We start from the raw sequence: 19,983 nt of genomic DNA on the forward strand, positions 1-19,983 counted from the left end.
CATCTTCCTTCAGAAATATTTAACGTACTGGTTTCCTCTACAATGACTGAAATATAGAAATACATTTAAAACCCATTACTCTTTAAAAAACTGCAGTTAGCACATAAAAGTTTCAGTCTCAGTGATCAGTATCTTTGCAATGCACTCAAAAAGGACTTACGGCTAACTGTTTCTTTAATTGATTCAATTCAATCTTCAGTTTCTGAAAAAGAAGTCAGATTTTTTTTTAATGTAGTGAAATCCAGTCACAGCCCTGATTTTACACAGTTCCCAAAACGTCACCATTCAGCTACCCGAGTTTTGACTTGACTGTACTAATGTATGACTGTACTTATTATGTATATATTGAAACATATAAGATTAAGGGCTTGGACACGCTAGAGGCAGGAAACATGTTCCCGATGTTGGGGGAGTCCAGAACCAGGGGCCACAGTTTAAGAATAAGGAGTAACCCATTTAGAACGGACACGAGGAAACACTTTTTCTCACAGAGAGTGGCGAGTCTGTGGAATTCTCTGCCTCAGAGGGCGGTGGGAGGCAGGTTATCTGGATGCTTTCAAGAGAGAGCTCTTAAAAATAGCAGAGTCAGGGGATATAGGGAGAAGGCAGGAACGGGGTACTGATTGTGGATGATCAGCCATGATCACATTGAATGGCGATGCTGGCTCGAAGGACCGAATGGCCTACTCCTGCACCTATTGTCTATCTGGATAGTTTGGACTCATCGATCAAAGTGATAGGAAATTACAAAACTAATGTATAAATTGTTTAAATCGTGGAACAGAAAGCTACAGCACAGGAACAGGCTGTCCTGTATATGATGCCCAAGATAGGCCTCTAACAACAACACCTCCCCCTCCCCTTTCTCCCTCCGCCCCCCATCTTTTGTGACCCACCTAGACGTACCCATTCTGTCTGCCACCTACATTCCTTCCCCTGGCTTCACAATCCACTCGTGTTCAATCCTTTTGTCTCACACCTCCTCCTCCCCCCCTCCCCCTCAAATCTGGCCTTTGTTGAATCATTAAAAAACCGCGCCTGTGTTGACTTAATACCCATCACACTTTGCCCTGCCCCTTCTCTCTTTGACCTTTCTTCCCCTCCCCTGCCTACAATCAGCCTGAGAAAGGGTCCCGGTCTGAAACATCACACATCCATGGTCTCCAGAGGCGCTGCCAGACTCGCCGAGTGAGTCCAGCGCTTTGTGACATTTTAAAACACGAATCTCATGAGCCTGCATATGACCCGATTCATGAGTAGAATTCACTAGCACATGGTCGGTTGAGTTTGACAAACAGAAACTGCAGTCTGAATCAATAATAAATTGCCTTTAAAGACAAGCTTCAGAAGTACAGTAAACCCTCACTATAACAGATCTCTTCGTAACGTATTTCACTTATAGCAGACCGAATCTATTGCAGACCCAGTGTGTTGTTTCACAGAATGACCACCAGGGATGATCAGCCATGATCACATTGAATGGCGGTGCTGGCTTGAAGGGCCGAATGGCCTGCTCCTGCACCTATTGTCTATTGTATGTATTACGCCAACTGCGGAGGTTCGATTGCTCCGACCGCGGGGGAAAAGGAGGAAAGAAGGTACAAGTTATATTGCCTTCCATCACAGCGGGGAAAGCAAGGTCTCCGGAAAACCCCGGGGATTCCCACGTCGTTGTGGTAGCTGTTTAAGTTTATGTTAATTTTTATGTATGTATCTCGTTGCTTTTTTTTGTAAGACTGTTGGCAAATCAAATTCTTGTATGTTTACATACTTGGCTAATAAAATTAATTACAATTACAAATTACAATTACAGCATCAGATTTGTTTGAATAGCATGCAAAACAAAGTTTTTCATTGCATCTCGGTATACTGTGGCAATAATAACCTAAACCATAAATCTTAGGCTTTAAATTAAAAAAACCTCCACCAAAATACTTTTTTCATTCTTAACCTGGTTAAATCGCCTTTTGGGCGGCATGGTGGTGCAGCAGTAGAGTTGCTGTCTTAAAGCGCCAGAGACCCGGGTTTTATCCTGACCTCAGGTGTTGTTTGTACGTTCTCCCTGTGACCGTGTGGGCTAATCTTTGTTTCTTTATGAACATTTGATTTTTAGACGTTAAGAGATACGGGTTGATCGCTGGTTGGTGCGGACTCGGAGAGAAGGGCCTGTCACTTCCCTGTATCTCTAAAGTCTAAAGAAAAAATCTAATTTTCATGAAGAAACAAACTGCATCGATTTGAGACAAATAGATTAAGGGGAGATTTGATAGAAGTGTATACAATTATTAGATAAGGTGGAGGATCAGAATCGTTCTCACGGGGTGGAAATGCCCAACACTAGAGGGCGTAACTCTGTGAAGACAGCACACCTAGTCAGGAGTAAATCTGTGTCTCTGGCACTGTAAGGCAACAACTCTACCGCTGCACAACTTTGCCACGCGGTGATAATAGACAATGGGAACAAGAGCAGGCCATTTGGCCCTTCGAACCAGCACCGCCATTCACTGTGATCATGGCTGATCATCCACAATCAGTACCCCGTTCCTGCTTTCTCCCCATATCCCCCGCCTCCGCTATCTTTAAGAGCTATATCTAACTCTCTCTTGAAAGCATCCAGAGAATTGGCCTCCACTGCCTTCTGAGGCAGAGAATTCCACAGATTCACAACTCTCTGGGTGAAAATGTTTTTCCTCATCTCCGTTCTAAATGGCCCACCTCTTATTCTTAAACTGTGGCCCCTGGGTCTGGACTCCCCCAACATTGGGAACATGTTTCCTGCCCATAGCCTGGCCAATCCCTTAATAATCTTGTTTCAATAACAACCCCCTCTCACCCTTCTAAATTCCAGTGTATATAAGCCCAGTCGCTCCATTCTATCAACATTTGCCATTCCCACCATCCCGGGAATTAACCTCGTGAACCTACGTTCCACTCCCTCAATAGCAAGAATGTCCTTCCACAAATTTGGAGACCAAAACTGCACACAATACTCCAGGTGTGGTCTCACTAGCACCCTGTACAACTGCAGAAGGACCTCTTTGCTCCTGTACTCAACTCCTCTTGTTATGAAGGCCAGCATGCCATTCGCTTTCTTCACTGCCTGCTGTACCTGCATGCTTACTTTCAGTAACTGATGAAGAAGGACCCCCAGATCTCGTAGTACTTCCCCCTTTCCCAACTTGACACCATTCAGATAATATCCACAATGGTGGTTATTTTCCACCGCTGAGATCCCAGTGTCCTGGACTTTACTGATATGGGAATTCAGTTTCAAACGGACACAGGCTCACCTCATTTGCTGCTCGTAATGCTGAAAACTCACTCTTTTCTAATATAATCATGTCTTTCTTCACAGCTGCTATGTGTGACATAATATGTTGAAGCATCATCTCCTGAAATTAAAATCACAACAGAAATATTTAATGCACGACATCTCATAATTTCAATGCAAATAGATTCATACAGCGTGGAAACAGGCCCATCGGCCCAACTTGCCAACACCGACCAACATGCCCCATCTGCACTAGTCCCACCTGCCTGCATTTGGCCCATATCCCTCTAAACCTGTCCCATCCATATACCTCTCTATCTGTTTCTTAAACGTTGCGATTGTCCCCGCTTCAACTACCTCCTCTGGCAGCTCGTTCCATACACCCACCACCCTATGACTGGAGTACAGGTGGTCCATTTAAACTGATTAACCATAAAGCAAAGCAAAAAGCTGGAGTAATTCAGTGAGTCAGACAGCATCTCTGGAGAAAAGGAATAGGTGATAGAAACATAGAAATTAGGTGCAGGAGTAGGCCATTCAATATGATCATGGCTGATCATCCAACTCAGTATCCCGTACCTGCCTTCTCGCCATACCCTCTGATCCCCTTAGCCACAATGGCCACATCTAACTCCCTCTTAAATATAGCCAATGAACTGGCCTCAACTACCCTCTGTGGCAGAGAGTTCCAGAGATTCACCACTCTCTGTTTGAAAAAAGTTCTTCTCATCTCGGTTTTAAAGGATTTCCCCCTTATCCTTAAGCTGTGACCCCTTGTCCTGGACTTCCCTAACATCGGGAACAATCTTCCTGCATCTAGCCTGTCCAACCCCTTAAGGATGTTTTAGGTTGAGACCCTTCTTCAGACTGTAGTCATGGGAAAGGGAAACAAGGGACATAGATGGTAATATAGAGAGATATAGAACAAATGAGTGAAAGAAATGCAAAAAATGTTACAGTGATAAAAGAAGCAGGCAACTGTTCGCTGTGCGCTAGATGAAACCAAGTTACAGACAATGAGACTCACCAAGACAATAGTGAAACTAGTACAAGGACTAGGGTGGGGGAGAGACAAAGAGAGAGAGGGGGATGCTGTGGTTACTTGGAGTTAGAGAGATCAAAATTCATACCACTGGGTTGTAAGCTGCCCAAGCGAAATACGAGGTGCTGTTGCCCCAATTTGCATTTTGGCTTCACTCTGACAATAGAGGCCCAGGACAGAAAGGTCAGTGTGGGAATGGGAGGGGGAGTTAAAGTGTTTGGCAACTGGGAGATCAGGTAGGCCCACGCGGACTGAGCAAAGGTGTTCAACGAAACGATCGCCCAGTCTACATTTGGTCTCGCCGATGTATAAGTGTCCAAACCTGGAACAACGGAAACAGTAGATGAGGTTGGAGGAGGTGCAAGTGAACCTCTGCCTAACCTGAAAGGACTGTCGGGGTCCCTGGACAGAGTCGAGGGAGGAGGTATGGGGGCGGGTGTTGCATCTACTGTGGTTGCAGGGGAAGATACCTGGGGAGGGGGTGGTTTGAGTGAGAAGGCGCGACTTGACCAGGGAGTTGTGGAAGGAACGTTCTCTGCGGAAGGCAGCAAGGGATGGAGATGGGAAGATGGGATGAGAGTGAGGGCCTCATCAATGATAAAAGAGAGGAATCCCAGTTCCCTAAAGAATGAGGATATCGCGGATGTCCTGGTATGGAACACTATAATAAACATCGACGAATAATCCTTCAAATAGTCATTGAGAGATGCTGAACTTGCATTGTACTGTTTTAGAAAATTAAACAAAGTCAATATGCAATGTTTATTAAGTTGAAATGTGTCTGTGCAGAAATGTGGGATGACACAGTGGCGTAGCTGATAGAACTGCTGCCTCACAGCACCAGATACACCCAGATTTGATAGCAATCTCAGGTGCTGTCTCCGTGGAGTTTGCACGTTCTCCCGGTGACTGCGGTTTCCTCCGGGTGCTCTTGTTTCCTCCTGACTCCCAAAGATGTGCGGGTTTGTTGGTGAACTGGCTTCTGTGAATTGTCCAGAGTGTGTAGTACGTTGATGTAAAAGTGGGATAACGTAGAACTAGTCTGGTCCGCATGGCATCGGTGGGCTGAAGGGCCTGGTTTCCACCCACAGTAACTGCATGTGCAGTTTATTTAAACTGCTCAGTTCACAAAGAATTTAAAAAAAAAAATCAAAGCCTCATGAAACTAACGGTGATTATTTTTTAAAAGGTAGAGTGGCCAGAGCTAATATACAGATGTCAGTTTAAAGTAATCCAAAGATGCCGTTAACCTGCATATGATCATCAGTACTAGTTAAGTTTAGAGATACAGCACAGAAACAGGGCCACTGCGTCAGCACTGACCAGCAATCGCAATAGTCCCTGCCTCAACTACCTCCGCCGGCAGCTTGTTCCATACACCCACCACCTTTTGACATAAATACAAGTGGACACAAAATGCTGGAGTAACTCAGCGGGACAGGCAGCATCTCTGGAGAGGAGGAATGGTTGACGTTTTGGGTCGAGACCCTTCTTCAGACTGATGTCAAGGGAGTGGGCGGGACAGAGATAGAATGTAGTTGGATACAGTAAGACTGGTGGGAGATCTGGGAGGGGGTGGGGATGGAGAGAGAGAGGGAAAGCAAGGGCTATTTGAAGTTAGAGAAGTCAATGTTCATACTGCTGGGTTGTAAGCTGCTCAAGTGAAATATGATGTGCTGCTCCTCAATGTGCTGGGCCTCACTCTGACAATGGAGGAGGCCCAGGACAGAATAGTCAGGTTGGGAATGGGAGGGAAGACTGGAGAATCTGTGGAATTCATTGCCACAGAAGGCTGTGGAGGCCATCAATGGATATTCTTAAGGCGGAGATTGATTATTTCTTGATTAGTAAAGTGTCAAGGCATATGGGGAGAAAGCAGGAGAATGCAGTTGAATGGGAGAAATAGATCAGCAATGATTAAATGGCGGAGTAGACTTGACGGGCACAATGGCCAAATTCTGCTCCTATAATTTATGAACATGAACAATTCTCAACTAACCATATCGCTGGGGCAAGCACAAAATGGAAAATACCACAGATGCTCAGCTGACAAGTCAGCATCCAACGGAAAAACAAGGCAGTTAAATTGATATGCATTTTTTAAACTATTGTTCACTGACCCAGTGTTTTCTGTTTTTGTACAATTTCCAATAGCTGTGGTAAATGTGTAGGCAGGAACTGCAGATAGACACAAAATGTTGGCGTAACTCAGCAGGACAGACAGCATCTCTGGAGAAAATGAATAGCTGACGTTTGGGGTCGAGACCCTTCTTCAGTCTGAAGAAAGGTCACGACCGGAAATGTCACCCATCTCTTTTCTCCAGAGATGCTGTCTGACTCGTTGAGTTACTCCAGCGTTTCGTACCCAGCTGCGGTAAATGTGATGGTTTAACTTTAGCTGCTGGCTTACTTGTTGAATTTTGGTGGCCATGTCTTTGTGTGTGATTTCCATATTGGAATTCATGATTCTCAGCAGTGTGGCTACCACAACCTCCGATTGATTAGTGCTGAAACCTGAAAGAGAAACAACAGCAAAAGACTAAGAGGAAAGTTGGCTGGACAAAAAGTAATTGGGTAAAATTTATGGGAACTTTACCGGGAGGGGATAACATAGCTGTATCGATTTTGATAAATGGTATTCCAAATTATTGATGAATATTGTTAACGAGTACTCTGGTTTGCTTCTTGTTTTGAACTTATGCTTCAAGACCGTAAGTGTGTAGGAAGGAACTGCAGATGCTAAGGCAGAGATAGATAGATTCTTGATTAGTACCGGTGTCAGTGATTATGGGGAGTAGGCAGGAGAATGGGGTTCGGAGGGAGAGATAGATCAGCCATATTTAAGAAAGAACGGCAGATGCTGGTAAATCGAAGGTAGACACAAAATGCTGGAGTAACTCAACAGGTGAGGCAGCATTTATGGAGAGAGGACAGTGGGGGCCAAGTCAGTGGATGGATTTAAGAGAGAGTTAGATAAAGCTCTAGGGGCTAGTGGAGTCAAGGGATATTTAAAAACAAATTGGATAGGCATATGGATGAAAAGGGAATGGAGGGTTATGGTATGAGTGCAGGCAGGTGGGACTAAGGGGAAAAAAAAAAATTTGTTCGGCACGGACTTGTAGGGCCGAGATGGCCTGTTTCCGTGCTGTAATTATTATATGGTTTATATGGTTATATGGGGAGAAGGCAGGCACGGGTTATTGATAGGGGACGATCTGCCATGATCACAATGAATGGCGGGGCTGGCTCGAAGGGCCGAATGGCCTCCTCCTGCACCTATTTTCTATGTTTCTATGAGAGAGAATTGGCGACGTTTCAGGTCGAGACCCTGAAGAAAGGTCTCGACCTGAAACGTCGCCAATTCCTTCTCTCTGTAGAGGCTGCCTAACCCGCTGAGTTATTCCAGCATTTTGTGTCTACGATAGATCGGCCATGATTGAATGGCGGAGTAGACTTGATGGGCTGAATGGCCTAATTCTACCCCTATCACATGACCTTATGCTGGTTGACACCGATCGCGTCACCCAGGTCACCACGCCTCTCCTTACAACTCAAGCTCTCAAGTTCTCGTAACATCCTAGTGAATCATTTCTTCACCCTTTCCAGCTAAGTGGCATCCTCTCTGCAGCAGAGTGACCAGAACCACACACAGTGCTCCAAATGTAGTCCAATTGTGTAATCGTAACAGGGGTAATAGGATAATCATGAGGGTAGGATGTGAGAGATACTAATCCGCTTCTTGAATTTTGAGTTCAGTTTATTGACACATGTACAGAGGTACAGTGAAAAGTTGATTTTGTTGCGTGCTAACCAGTCAGCGGAAAGACAACATATGATTACAATCAAGCCACCCGCAGTGTACGATTACATGATAAAGGGAATAGCATTAATAACATTGAGTGCAAGATAAATTCCAGTAAATACCGATCAAGGATAGTCCGAGGGTCTTCAAATGAGGTTGATAGTAACTCAGGGCCGTTCTCTAGTTGTTGGTAGGATGGTTCAATTGCCCAATAACAGCAGGGAAGAAACTGGCCCCGAATCATCTTGAAACCAAATTAGCACCGATTGAGTGACAAATTAATAGTGTATATTCATTTAATTTCATATTAATAGGAACCTGAGAGGTAACTTTTTTTTTTACACAAAGGATGGTGGGCACATGTAACGAGCTGTCAGAGGAAGTAGTTGAGGTAGGTACTATCGCAAAGTTTAAGAAGCAATTAGAAAGGCATGGATACGACAGATTTAGAGAGATATGGACCAAACACAGGTAGGTGGGACGAGCATAGATAGAAATCATAGACAATAGGTGCAGGAGGAGGCCATTCGGCCCTTTGAGCCAGCACAGTCATTTATTGTGATCATGGCTGATCATCCACAATCAGTAACCCGTGCCCGCCTTCTCCCCATACCCCTTGATTCCGCTAACCCCTAGAGCTCCATCATGTTGGTCAGTGTGGGCAAGTTGGGCCTGTTTCCACGCTGTATGACTCTATTCAAGATAGATTTCTAGGCCACTATGCAGAAGCACCAACCAGGGAACACGCAATTTCTGATTTAGTATAGTCCAATGTCCAAATGTTAATTAATAATCTTGTGCTGAAGGGGCCTTTAGGGAAGAATGACAGAGTCACCCAGTGATAGAGCATGGAGACGAGTTCTTTAGCTCTACTCATCCATGCTGACAAATGCTTTACTGAGCTGGTTAAGCATTTAACCAGCTCAGTTAAGCAGTTAACTGGGCTGGTCCCATGTCCCTCCAAACCTTTTGTATCTCTGTACCTGTCTCAGTGTCTATTAAATGCTGTAATTGTGCCCCCCTCTACTTCCTTAGAAGGGTCAAGAAGTTTGGCATGTCCCCGACAACTCTCACCAACTTCTACAGATGCGCCGTAGAAAACATTTTATCGGGATGCTTCGCAGCTTTGGTTTGGGAACAGCTCCATCCAAGACCGCAAGAAATTGCAGAGAATTGTGGACGCAGCACAGACCGCCACACAAACCAACCTCCCTTCCATTGACTCCATCTACACCTCACGCTGCCTCGGCAAGGCCAGCAGCATCATCAAGGACCAGTCGCACTCTGGCCACTCCCTCTTCTCCCCTTTCCCATCGGGCAAGAGGTACAGAAGTGTGAAAACGCACACCTCCAGATTCAGGGACAGTTTCTTCCCAGCTGTTATCAGGCAACTGAATCATCCTACCACAACCAGAGAGCAGTCTTGAACTACTATTTAATTCATTGGAGACCCTCGGACTATCTTAAATCGTACTTTACTGGCTTTCTCTTACACAAAATGTTATTCACGTTATTCCCTTTTGTTCTGTATCTGTACACTCTGGTTGGCTCAAATGCAATCATGCAGTCTTTCCGCTGACTGGTTAGCGTGCAACAAAAGCCTGTGACATGGTCCCACACAAGAGATTAGTGTGCAAAATTAGAGCACATTGCATTGGGGGTAGGGTATTGACATGGATAGAGAACTGGTTGGCAGACAGGAAACAAAGAGTAGGAATTAACGGGTCTTGTTTCAGAATGGCAGGCAGTGACGAGTGGGGTGCCGCAAGGCTCGGTGCTGGGACCCCAGCTATTTGCAATATATATATATTAACAATTTAGACGAGGGAATTAAATGTAACATCTTTACGTTTGCGGATGACACAAAGCTGGGTGGCAGTGTGAGCTGCGAGGAGGATGCTATGAGGCTGCAGGATGACTTGGATAGGTTGGGTAAGTGGGCAGATGCAGTATCATATGGATAAATGTCAGCTTATCCACGATGGTGGCAAGAACAGGAAGGCAGATTATTATCTGAATGGTAGACACAAAAAGCTGGAATAACTCAGTGGGACAGGCAGCATTTCTGGAGAGAACGAATGGGTGACATTTTGGGCAGAGAATCAAGGGATAAGGAGTTGGTATAAAGGTCAAAGATTAGCATTGATCTTGTTAAATGCAGAGCAGGCACGGGACACCAAATGATCCACTTATTTTTGAAAGGAAACGGGCCGAAGACAGATTGTTTTTCCGTGAAGGTAGGAGAGAAGCAGCAACCAGAGAAACACTTTTTCTCACAGAGAGTTGCGAGTCTGTGGAATTCTCTGCCTCAGAGGGCGGTGGAGGCCGGTCCTCTGGATGCTTTCAAGAAAGAGCTAGATAGGGCTCTTAAAGATAGTGGAGTCCGGGGATATGGGGAGTAGGCAGGAACGGGGTACTGATTGTGGATGATCAGCCATGATCACATTGAATGGCGATGCTGGCTTGAAGGACCGAATGGCCTACTCCTGCACCTATTGTCAATCTGGATAGTTTGGACTCATCGATCAAAATGATAGGAAATTACAGAACTAATGTATAAATTGTTTAAATCGTGGATAAATTGTTTAAATCGTGGAACAGAAAGCTACAGCACAGGAACAGGCTGTCCTGTATATGATGCCCAAGATAGGCCTCTAACAACAACACCTCCCCCTTTCCTTTCTCCCTCCGCCCCCCATCTTTTGTGACCCACCTAGACGTACCCATTTTGCCTGCCACCTACATTCCTTCCCCTGACTTCACAATCCACTCGTGTTCAATCCTTTTGTTTCACACCTCCTCCCCCCGCCCCCCCCTCAATTCTGGCCTTTGTTGAATCATTAAAAAACCGTGCCTGTGTTGACTTATTACCTGTCACACTTTGCCCTGCCCCTTCTCTCTTTGACCTTTCTTCCCCTCCCCTGCCTACAATCAGCCTGAGAAAGGGTCCCGGTCTGAAACATCACACATCCATGGTCTCCCGGTGGGCGGCGCGACTCTCGTCAGCAGCGGCCTCTGCAGCCCGTCCGCGTTTTATTATTTTCTGTCTATGTTTTTATGTAGTTTTTGTTATTTTTTGTTGGGGTGTGTGTGTGGGGGGGTGGGGGGTGGGGTGGGGAGGGAGGGGGAAACTTTAAAATCTCTCCCTGCACGGGAGACCCGACCTTTTCTCGTCGGGTCTCCGTTATCGTTGGGGCTGCAATGAGGAGCGGCCTCCAACAGGAAGAGACCAGGGACTCTGGTGCCGACGACTCACCGTCACCGTCGCGGAGCTGGCCGAGTCCGGAGCGGGTGGAGCGGTGGAGGAGCGCTGCTGCTGCTGCGGCCCGACCGGAGAGTCGGAGGCTCCGCGGATCCCTGGAGGGAGATCGCTTTTTCAGGGCTCCTGCAACGGCGACTTCCCCCGCCCGAGTTGCGGGGTCGAAGAGCTCCTGGAGCGGGGCCTGACATCACCGCCCCGCGCGGCTTGGAATGGCCGCGGGACTCTGCGAGCGCACGCCGGGGGCTCTAACACCAAGACCCGGTGTGCGACCTCGCACCACCCGGCGTGGCTTTAATGGCCGCGGGACAATCGCCATCGCCAGCCGGGGGCTTTGACTTTGACTCTGACATTCGGGAGGGGGGGGGGGGGAGAGTGCTGTGGAGAGATAAGTTTATTTGGCCTTCCATCACAGCAATGTGATGGATGTTTATGTAAATTATGTGTGTCTTGGGTCTATTTGTTTGTAATGTATGGCTGCAGAAACGGCATTTCGTTTGGACCTCAAGGGGTCCAAATGACAATTAAATGTATCTTGTATCTCCAGAGGCGTTGCCAGACTCGCCGAGTGAGTCCAGCGCTTTGTGACATTTTAAAACACGAATCTCATGAGCCTGCATATGACACGATTCATGAGTAGAATTCACTAGCACATGGTCGGTTGAGTTTGACAAACAGAAACTGCAGTCTGAATCAATAATAAATTGCCTTTAAAGACAAGCTTCAGAAGTATAGTAAACCCTCACTATAACAGATCTCTTCGTAACGTATTTCACTTATAGCAAACCGAATCTATTGCAGACCCAGTGTGTTGTTTCACAGAATGACCAGGATGGTAGACAAAAGTGCTGGAGAAACTCAGCGGGTGAGGCAGCATCTATGGAGCGAAGGAAATAGGCAATGTTTTGGGTCGAGACCCCTTCTTCGGACTGATGTGAGGGGGGGGGGGGGGGGGGGGGGGGGGGGGGGGGGGGGAAGAAGAAAGGAAGAGGTGGAGACAGTGGGCTGAGGGAGAGCTGAGAAGGGGACTACCTGAAATTAGAGAAATGAATGTTCATAGCGCTGGGGGTGCAAACTGCCCAAGCAAAATATGAGGTGCTGCTCCTCCAATTTACGGTGGTCCTCACTCTGGTCATGGAGGAGGCCCAGGACCGAAAGGTTTTATTTCGGAATGGGAGGGGGAGTTGAAGTGCTGAGCCACCGGGAGATCAGGCTGGTAATTGCGAACCGAGCGGAGGTGTTGGGCGAAGCGATCGCCAATCCTACGCTTGGTCTCATCGATGTAGAGCAGCTGACATCTAGAGCAGCGGATGCAATAGATAAGGTTGGAGGAGATGCAGGTGAACCGCTGCTGCACCTGGAAATATTGCTTGGATCCTGGAATGGAGTCCGGGGGGGGGGGGGGGGGGGGGCAAAGCGACAAGTGTAGCATTTCCTGCGGTTGCAACGGAAAGTGCCAGGAGAAGGGGTGGTTTGGGTGGGAAGGGACGAATTGACCAGGGAGTTACGGAGGGAGCGGTCTCTGCGGATAGCAGACAGGGGAGGAGATGGGAAGATGTGGCCAGTGGTGGGATCCCATTAGGGGTGGAGGTGGGATCCCGTTAGAGGTGGCGATAATGTCGGAGGATTATTTGTTGTATGTGACGGCTGGTGGAGTGGAAGGTGAGGACAAAGGGGACTCTACCCTTGTTACGAGTGGGGGGGGGGATGGAGAGTGAGAGCAGAGTTAAGAGGTATAGAAGTGACCCTGGTGAGAGCCTTATCTATGTCATAAGGAATAGGAGTAGAATTAGGCCATTCAGCCCATTCAATCATCTGATCTATCTCTGCCCTAAAAATAGCCACTGACTTGGCCTCCACAACCTTCTGCATCAAAGAATTCCACAGATTCACCACCCTCTGACTAAAGACATTTCCTCTCATCTCCTTCCTAAAAGAATGTAATTTAATTCTAAGGCTCTGACCTCTAGTCCGGGACTCTCCCACCAGTGGAAACATCCGCTCCACATCCACTCTATTCAAGCCTTACACTATTCTGTATGTTTCAATGAGGTCCCCCCTCATTCTTATATGACGGCCCAGTGCCGTCAAATGCTCATCATAGGTTAACCAACTCATTCCTGGGATCATTCTTGTAAACCCGCTCTGGACCCTCTCCAGAGCCAGCACATCCTTCCTCAGATAGGGTGCCCAAAATTGCTTACAATATTCTAAATGCGGCCTGACCAGTACCTTATAAAGTGTCAGCATTGCAACCATGTGTAGTGTAAGTTAATTTATAAGCTGTTTTTCCATTAGTACTATACATATTAAAATGCTTAGTTGGTTATAGTGGACTGTCGGTACAAACGGACACCATCTCCTCCTGCGTGGTCGTTCATAGCAAGGGTTCACTGTATTTACAACCATGGATATCACCTGAAGCAAAGCTTATTTGTTGAAATCATCATTTTAGGATGGATTAAAGGCGTAGGATTTTTTATCACACTCACATGACTATGTATTAAAAAAACAAAGACCGGCTCTCATCAAGTATGTAGGAAGGAACTCGTTTACGCTGACAGAGTGAGTGAGGCCCAATGCAAATTGGAGGATCAGCCACTCATATTTCGCTTGGGCAGCTTACAACCCCGCAATGTGAATGTCGACTTCTCTAACTTCAAGTAACCTTTGCTTTCCCTCTCTCTACATCCTTCCCCCATCCTTGTTCTCCGACCAGTCTGACTGTCTTCCTGATTAAATTTTATTTTTGTATGCTTCGTTGTCACCTTCCCCAAGCCAACAACGATCTATTCTACATTTTCCTTGAGCTTCGTCCTCTTTGATGTCTCATTTTCACACCTTACCCTTTCCACATCCGTGTCTTCTTCTCCCTTGCCTCTCAGTCTGAAGGGTCTTGACCTGAAACATCATCCACGCCTTCTCCCCAGAGATGCTGCCTGACCCGCTGTGTTACTCCAGCTTTTTGTGTCTATCTCTAGCTATTGAGAGAATGCAGCGTAGGTTCACAAGGTTAATTCCCATGATGGCGGGACTATCATATGCTGAGAGAATGTAGCGGCTGGGCTTGCACACTCTGGAATTTAGAAGGAGGAGAGGGGATCTTATTGAAACATAGAAGATTATTAAGGGTTTGGACACGCTAGAGGCAGGAAACATATTCCTGATGTTGGGGGGGGGGGGGGGGGGGGGGGGGGAGATCCAGAACCAGGGGCCACAGTTTAAGATTTAAGGGGTAAGCCATTTAGAACGGATATGAGGAATCACTTTTTCACACAGAGAGTGTGAGTCTGTGGAATTCTCTGCCTCAGTGGAGGCCAGTTCTCTGGATACATGGTAAATGGTAGGGAATTGAAGAATACAGTTGAACAGAGGGATCTGGGTATAACCGTGCATAGTTCCTTGAAGGTGGAATCTCATATAGATAGGGTGGTAAAGAAAGCTTTTGGTATGCTAGCCTTTATAAATCAGAGCATTGAGTATAGAAGCTGGGATGTAATGTTAAAATTGTACAAGGCATTGGTGAGACCAAATCTGGAGTATGGTGTACAATTTTGGTCGCCCAATTATAGGACGGATGTCAACAAAATAGAGAGAGTACAGAGGAGATTTACTAGAATGTTGCCTGGGTTTCAACAACTAAGTTACAGAGATAGGTTGAATAAGTTAGGTCTTTATTCTCTGGAGCGCAGAAGGTTAAGGGGGGGACCTGATAGAGGTCTTTAAAATGATGAGAGGGATAGACAGAGTTGATGTGGACAAGCTTTTCCCTTTGAGAAAAGGGAAGATTCAAACAAGAGGACATGACTTCAGAATTAAGGGACAGAAGTTTAGGGGTAATATGAGGGGGAACTTCTTTACGCAGAGAGTGGTAGCGGTGTGGAATGAGCTCCCAGTGGAAGTGGGTGGAGGCAGGTTCATTGGTATCATTTAAAAATAAATTGGATAGGCATATGGATGAGAAGGGAATGGAGGGTTATGGTATGAGTGCAGGCAGGTGGGACTAAGGGGAAAAAAAAAAATTGTTCGGCATGGACTTGTAGGGCCGAGATGGCCTGTTTCCGTGCTGTAATTGTTATATGGTTATATGGTTATATGATACTTTCAAGAGAGAGCTAGATAGGGTTGTTAAAGATAGCGGAGTCTGGGGATATGGGGAGAAGGTAGGAACGGGGTACTGAGTGTGGATGATCAGCCATGATCACATTGAATGGTGGTGCTGGCTTGAAGGGCCGAATGGCCTACTCCTGCACCTATTGTCTATTGACAAATTAGCTTGCTTTCCTGTGACTTTCTTGACTGAGCTGAAGCAACATCACTCTGGTCATACAAGTTTGTTCAGGTGAAGTGGTTTAAAATGTGATGGTAAAATAAACACCATTTCAGCAGATAAAGATAATTATATTTACCACATTCTTCCAAATGTTGCACAACTGCATGTGTATCGAAATAGAAGTACTTTTGACTTTCCAACGAAGCTACTTGTTTTGGATTATATTGCAAAGATGTCACCGACGTGCTTAACCCTAAAACAAGATTGAAACGAGTATTAAACAGGGTAATAAACATCTCTATCAGCATGTTTCAGGTCCATTCCACGACTTTCCAAAATGGTTTACAACCCAAGATATTGCCTGGGTAGGAGCCCAAATGTAACAAGGGAGTTATTTGTGCATAGCAGCTTCCACATCTAGCATTTTGATAATGATTAGCTAATTTATATCAGACACACTCATTCATTTACAGGTGGCACAGCAGTAGAGTTGCTGCCTTACAGCACCAGAGACCCGGGTTCGATCCTGACAATAGGTGCTGTCTGTACGAAGTTTGTACATTCTCCCCGTGGGTTTTCACTGAGATCTTTGGTTTCCTCCCACACTCCAAAGATGTACAGGTTTGTAGGTTCCCTACCCACCCAAACCACCCCCTCCCCAGGTACTTTCCCCAGCAACCGCAGAAGATGCGACACCTGTTGCTATACCTCCTCCCTCGACTCTGTCCAGGGACCCTGACAGTCCTTTCAGGTCAGGCAGAGGTTCACTTGCACCTCCTCCAACCTCATCTCATGTATCTGCTGTTCAAGATGTGGAATCTTATACATCGGCGAGACCAAACACAGACTGGGCGATCGTTTCGCGGAACACCTTCGCTCAGCCCACCTGAATCTACCTGATCTCCCGGATGCCGGACACTTTAATTCTCCTTCCCATTCCTACACTGACCTTTCCGTTCTATGCCTCCTCCATTGTCAGAGTGAGGCTAAACACAAATTGAAACAGCATTTTATATTTCACTTGGACAGCTTATAGCCCAGTGGTATGGATATTGATTTCTCTCACTTCAGGTACCCCAGCATTCCTTTTCTCTCTCTCTCTATATATCCCTCCCCCACTGTTATATATGAAATATGATTAACATATTTGGTGTCTTGGCAATGGTACGGATACGCAGGAGAGAGACTCTAGGTGACGTCCTGCAATAAAGTAGCTTGTTAGTTTGCTCCCGTGTCCGAGTATTATTTAAAGTTCGTTTCCAGCAACAAATAAACAATTGGTGACGAGGATCAAAGAGCAGAGAAGAAAAGAAGCAGGCCAAGAAAATAGAAAAAAGTTAAAAAAGCGTTTGTATTTGGCATCACAAATTGGAATGGCACCATGAAAAAGATTTGACGCCAAATTGTATTTGAATTGGCACCAAAGAAAAGAAAAGTCGGAACAGGAAGCTACTAAATCTCGTTGCACTGATGTGCAATGACAATAAAATATATTATTATTATTATTAAGAGCGCAAGGAAAACAAGCAGGGCAGTAAGGATCACCAAAGAGTGCAGCTGGAAGCTAGAAGCCTAACCAGCAGGACAGCGACGGTGTCAGCTTACCTGGAACGCTTTCCATCAAAGATCTTAGAGCAGAGCAGAGATGGGCTACTCCTGCGAAATACAATGGGGTGGCGTGTAGTACGCTACGGATGGGGATCCTGGACATTTTTCCCCGCCCATTTTAGTAACCGGAGCCTACCTGACCCGACCCGACCCGCAGTGTAATCAATGTTGCGAGGCAACAGTTTGTGTGTGTGATATAGGGTTAGATTCATAATTCTGTCAGTTCATACTTCTTGTCAAGAATAAAATGTGACTCTGGTAATTGTCTTTTTTAATGTTTTTTAAATCATTTCTTTTTAAATGGCTCACAAGCAGTGTTTGAGTTGATTTTGTCGTAACTGGAACCGACCCGACTAGCAGGGTAATTTACATTGCGGGGGAAGTTTTTGTATGTGATATAGGGTTAGATTCATAATTCTGTTAGTTCATAATTCTGTTAATTCTTGCTCTAAGATCTTTGCTTTTCATTGCCGCGAGCACACCACCCACCCAAGTCGCACCAGCTTCTCATTTTCACTCTACAAACAGCTGACAATGGCCTGTTTCCTTTATCATCGTTACTTGTTTGCATATGAAAATTCGTTGTGCTTTATCTCTCCACATCACCGTCTATATCTCTCGTTTCCTTTATCCCTAACTAGTCTAAAGAAGGGTCTCAACCCGAAACGTCACCCATTCCTTCTCTCCAGAGATGCTGCCTGTCCCGCTGAGCTACTCCAGCTTTCTGTCTATCTTCGGTTTAAACCGGCATCTGCAGTTCCTTCTTACACAGGTTTGTATGTTATTTGCTTCATTAAAATTGTAAATTGTCCCTAGTGTGTGTAGGGTCACAGCTTAAGGATAAAGTGGAAATCCTTTAAAACCGAGATGAGAAGAACTTTTTTCACACAGAGAATGGTGAATCTCTGGAACTCTCTGCCACAGAGGGTAGTTGAGGCCAGTTCATGGGCTATATTTAAGAGGGAGTTAGATGTGGCCCTTGTGGCTAAAGGGATCAGGGGGTATGGAGAGAAGGCAGGTGCAGGATACTGAGTTGGATGATCAGCCATGATCATATTGAATGGCGGTGCAGGCTCGAAGGGCCGAATGGCCTACTCCTGCACCTAATTTCTATGTTTCTAGGACAGTGTTAGTGTGGAGAGACCGCTGGTCGGCGCATTAGTGAGGGGACCCTGCTGTAACGGACAGGCCCCAGGGTGGGTGGGGGAGGTAGGGCCGGGCATGTACTCACTCACCTCTCCGGGCAAGCCTGCGGCCCAGCGCCGCCTCCCACCTCACCATCAGAGCCGGCCCCGGCGCCATCACCCGCCCGCAGCACAGCGCCCGCTCTCCCCCCGAGCGCACGGCATTGCCCTCGCCTCCTCGCTGCTGAGCCGTCGAACTGTAGATCCCAGCGGCTGAAACTGGTCGTCGACCTCCGGGGGGCAACAGCGGCCACCATCGCCGGGCGCCGGCCGTCGTCATCACTACCGCGGCCTCGCACCCTGCGTCTGACGTCAACGCTTCCCCCTTCACACACCCTGCGTATGACGTCGTCGCCACCACCGTTGCCCCGCAGCCTGCGTATGACGTCGTCACCACCGCTGCCCCGCAGCCTGCGTATGACGTCGTCACCACCGCTGCCCCTCAGCCTGCGTATGACGTCGTCACCCACCACGGTACACGCACCCTGCGTCTGACGTCAAGCAGCGACAAAGACGTATCGCCAGTCCTCTGGGTGTGACGTGTCGCAGCGACGTAGCCAGGGACCGTAGTTCGTCATCCATTACTAACTCCGCCCACCGTCACCCCGAGTGACGTGATGCCCGACCCCAGGTGACGGGAGGGAACCGCAGCTCATAAGGTCATAGTTCACAGGAGCAGAATTAGGCCATTCGGCCCATCAAGGCTACTCCGCCATTCACTCATGGCTGATCTATCTCTCCCTCCTTACCCCATTCTCCTGCCTTCTCTCTATAACCCCTGGCGCCTGTACTAATAAGGAAGTTGGAGGAACAGCACCTCATATTCCGTTTGGGGAGTCTGCACCCCGGGGGCATGAACATCGAATTCTCCCAATTTTGTTAGTCCTTGCTGTCTCCTCCCCTTCCTCAGCCCCCCTGCTGTCTCCTCCCATCCCCCAGCCTTCTGGCTCCTCCTCCTTTTCCCTTTCTTGTCCCCACCCACCCCCGCCCCCGATCAGTCTGAAGAAGGGTTTCGGCCCGAAACGTTGCCTATTTCCTTCGCTCCATAGATGTTGCTGCACCCGCTGAGTTTCTCCAGCTTTTTTGTGTAACCTAGGAATCTATCTATCTCTGCCATAAAAAAATTCCCATTGACTTGGCCTCCACAGCCATCTGTGGCAATGAATTCCACAGATTCACCACCCTCTAAAGAAATTCCATCCTCATCTCCTTCCTAAAGGAATGTCCTTTAATTCAGTGCCCACTGGTCCTAGACACTCCCACCACTGGAAATATCCTCTCTATCCAAGCCTTTCGCTATTCGGTAAGTACAGTTTGCCATTTTGTGGGAAGGAACTGCAGATGCTGGTTTACACACCACCACCAAGATAGACACAAAATGCTGGAATAATTCAGCGGGTCAGGCAGCATCTATGGAGAAAAGGAATAGGTGACGTTTCAGGTCGAGACCCTTCATCAGACAAGTTGCGCACAAACCTCGTGCTAACCATCAGTCGGATCGGGCGCCACCACTGTCCATCCCGGCCACTCACTGCAAGCCGCTT

The 19,983-nt window shown here is 46.9% G+C and overlaps 1 protein-coding gene across 3 annotated transcripts in view; it reads right to left on the bottom strand.

Annotated features, from left to right (window-relative positions):
- Positions 1-18,762, bottom strand: part of mcur1 (mitochondrial calcium uniporter regulator 1) — a 30,500-nt gene extending 11,738 nt beyond the window's left edge. The window contains exons 1-5 of one of the 3 annotated variants that reach the window (XM_055654059.1): positions 18,491-18,762; positions 15,784-15,900; positions 6,724-6,827; positions 3,291-3,392; positions 161-202 (exon numbers count right to left, since the gene is read on the bottom strand). In XM_055654059.1, the coding sequence (XP_055510034.1) occupies positions 161-202; positions 3,291-3,392; positions 6,724-6,827; positions 15,784-15,900; positions 18,491-18,719 (594 nt within the window). In that variant the 5' untranslated portion in view covers positions 18,720-18,762. Of the gene's footprint in view, positions 1-160; positions 203-3,290; positions 3,393-6,723; positions 6,828-15,783; positions 15,901-17,252; positions 17,284-18,490 lie in introns of those variants that run through there. The other 2 variants (XM_055654054.1, XM_055654068.1) reach the window with 2 other exon arrangements.
- Between the last annotated feature and the right edge of the window lie 1,221 nt (positions 18,763-19,983).

This window comes from Leucoraja erinacea, chromosome 2 (assembly GCF_028641065.1).
Source record: "Leucoraja erinacea ecotype New England chromosome 2, Leri_hhj_1, whole genome shotgun sequence".
NCBI classification, from domain to species: domain Eukaryota; kingdom Metazoa; phylum Chordata; class Chondrichthyes; order Rajiformes; family Rajidae; genus Leucoraja; species Leucoraja erinaceus.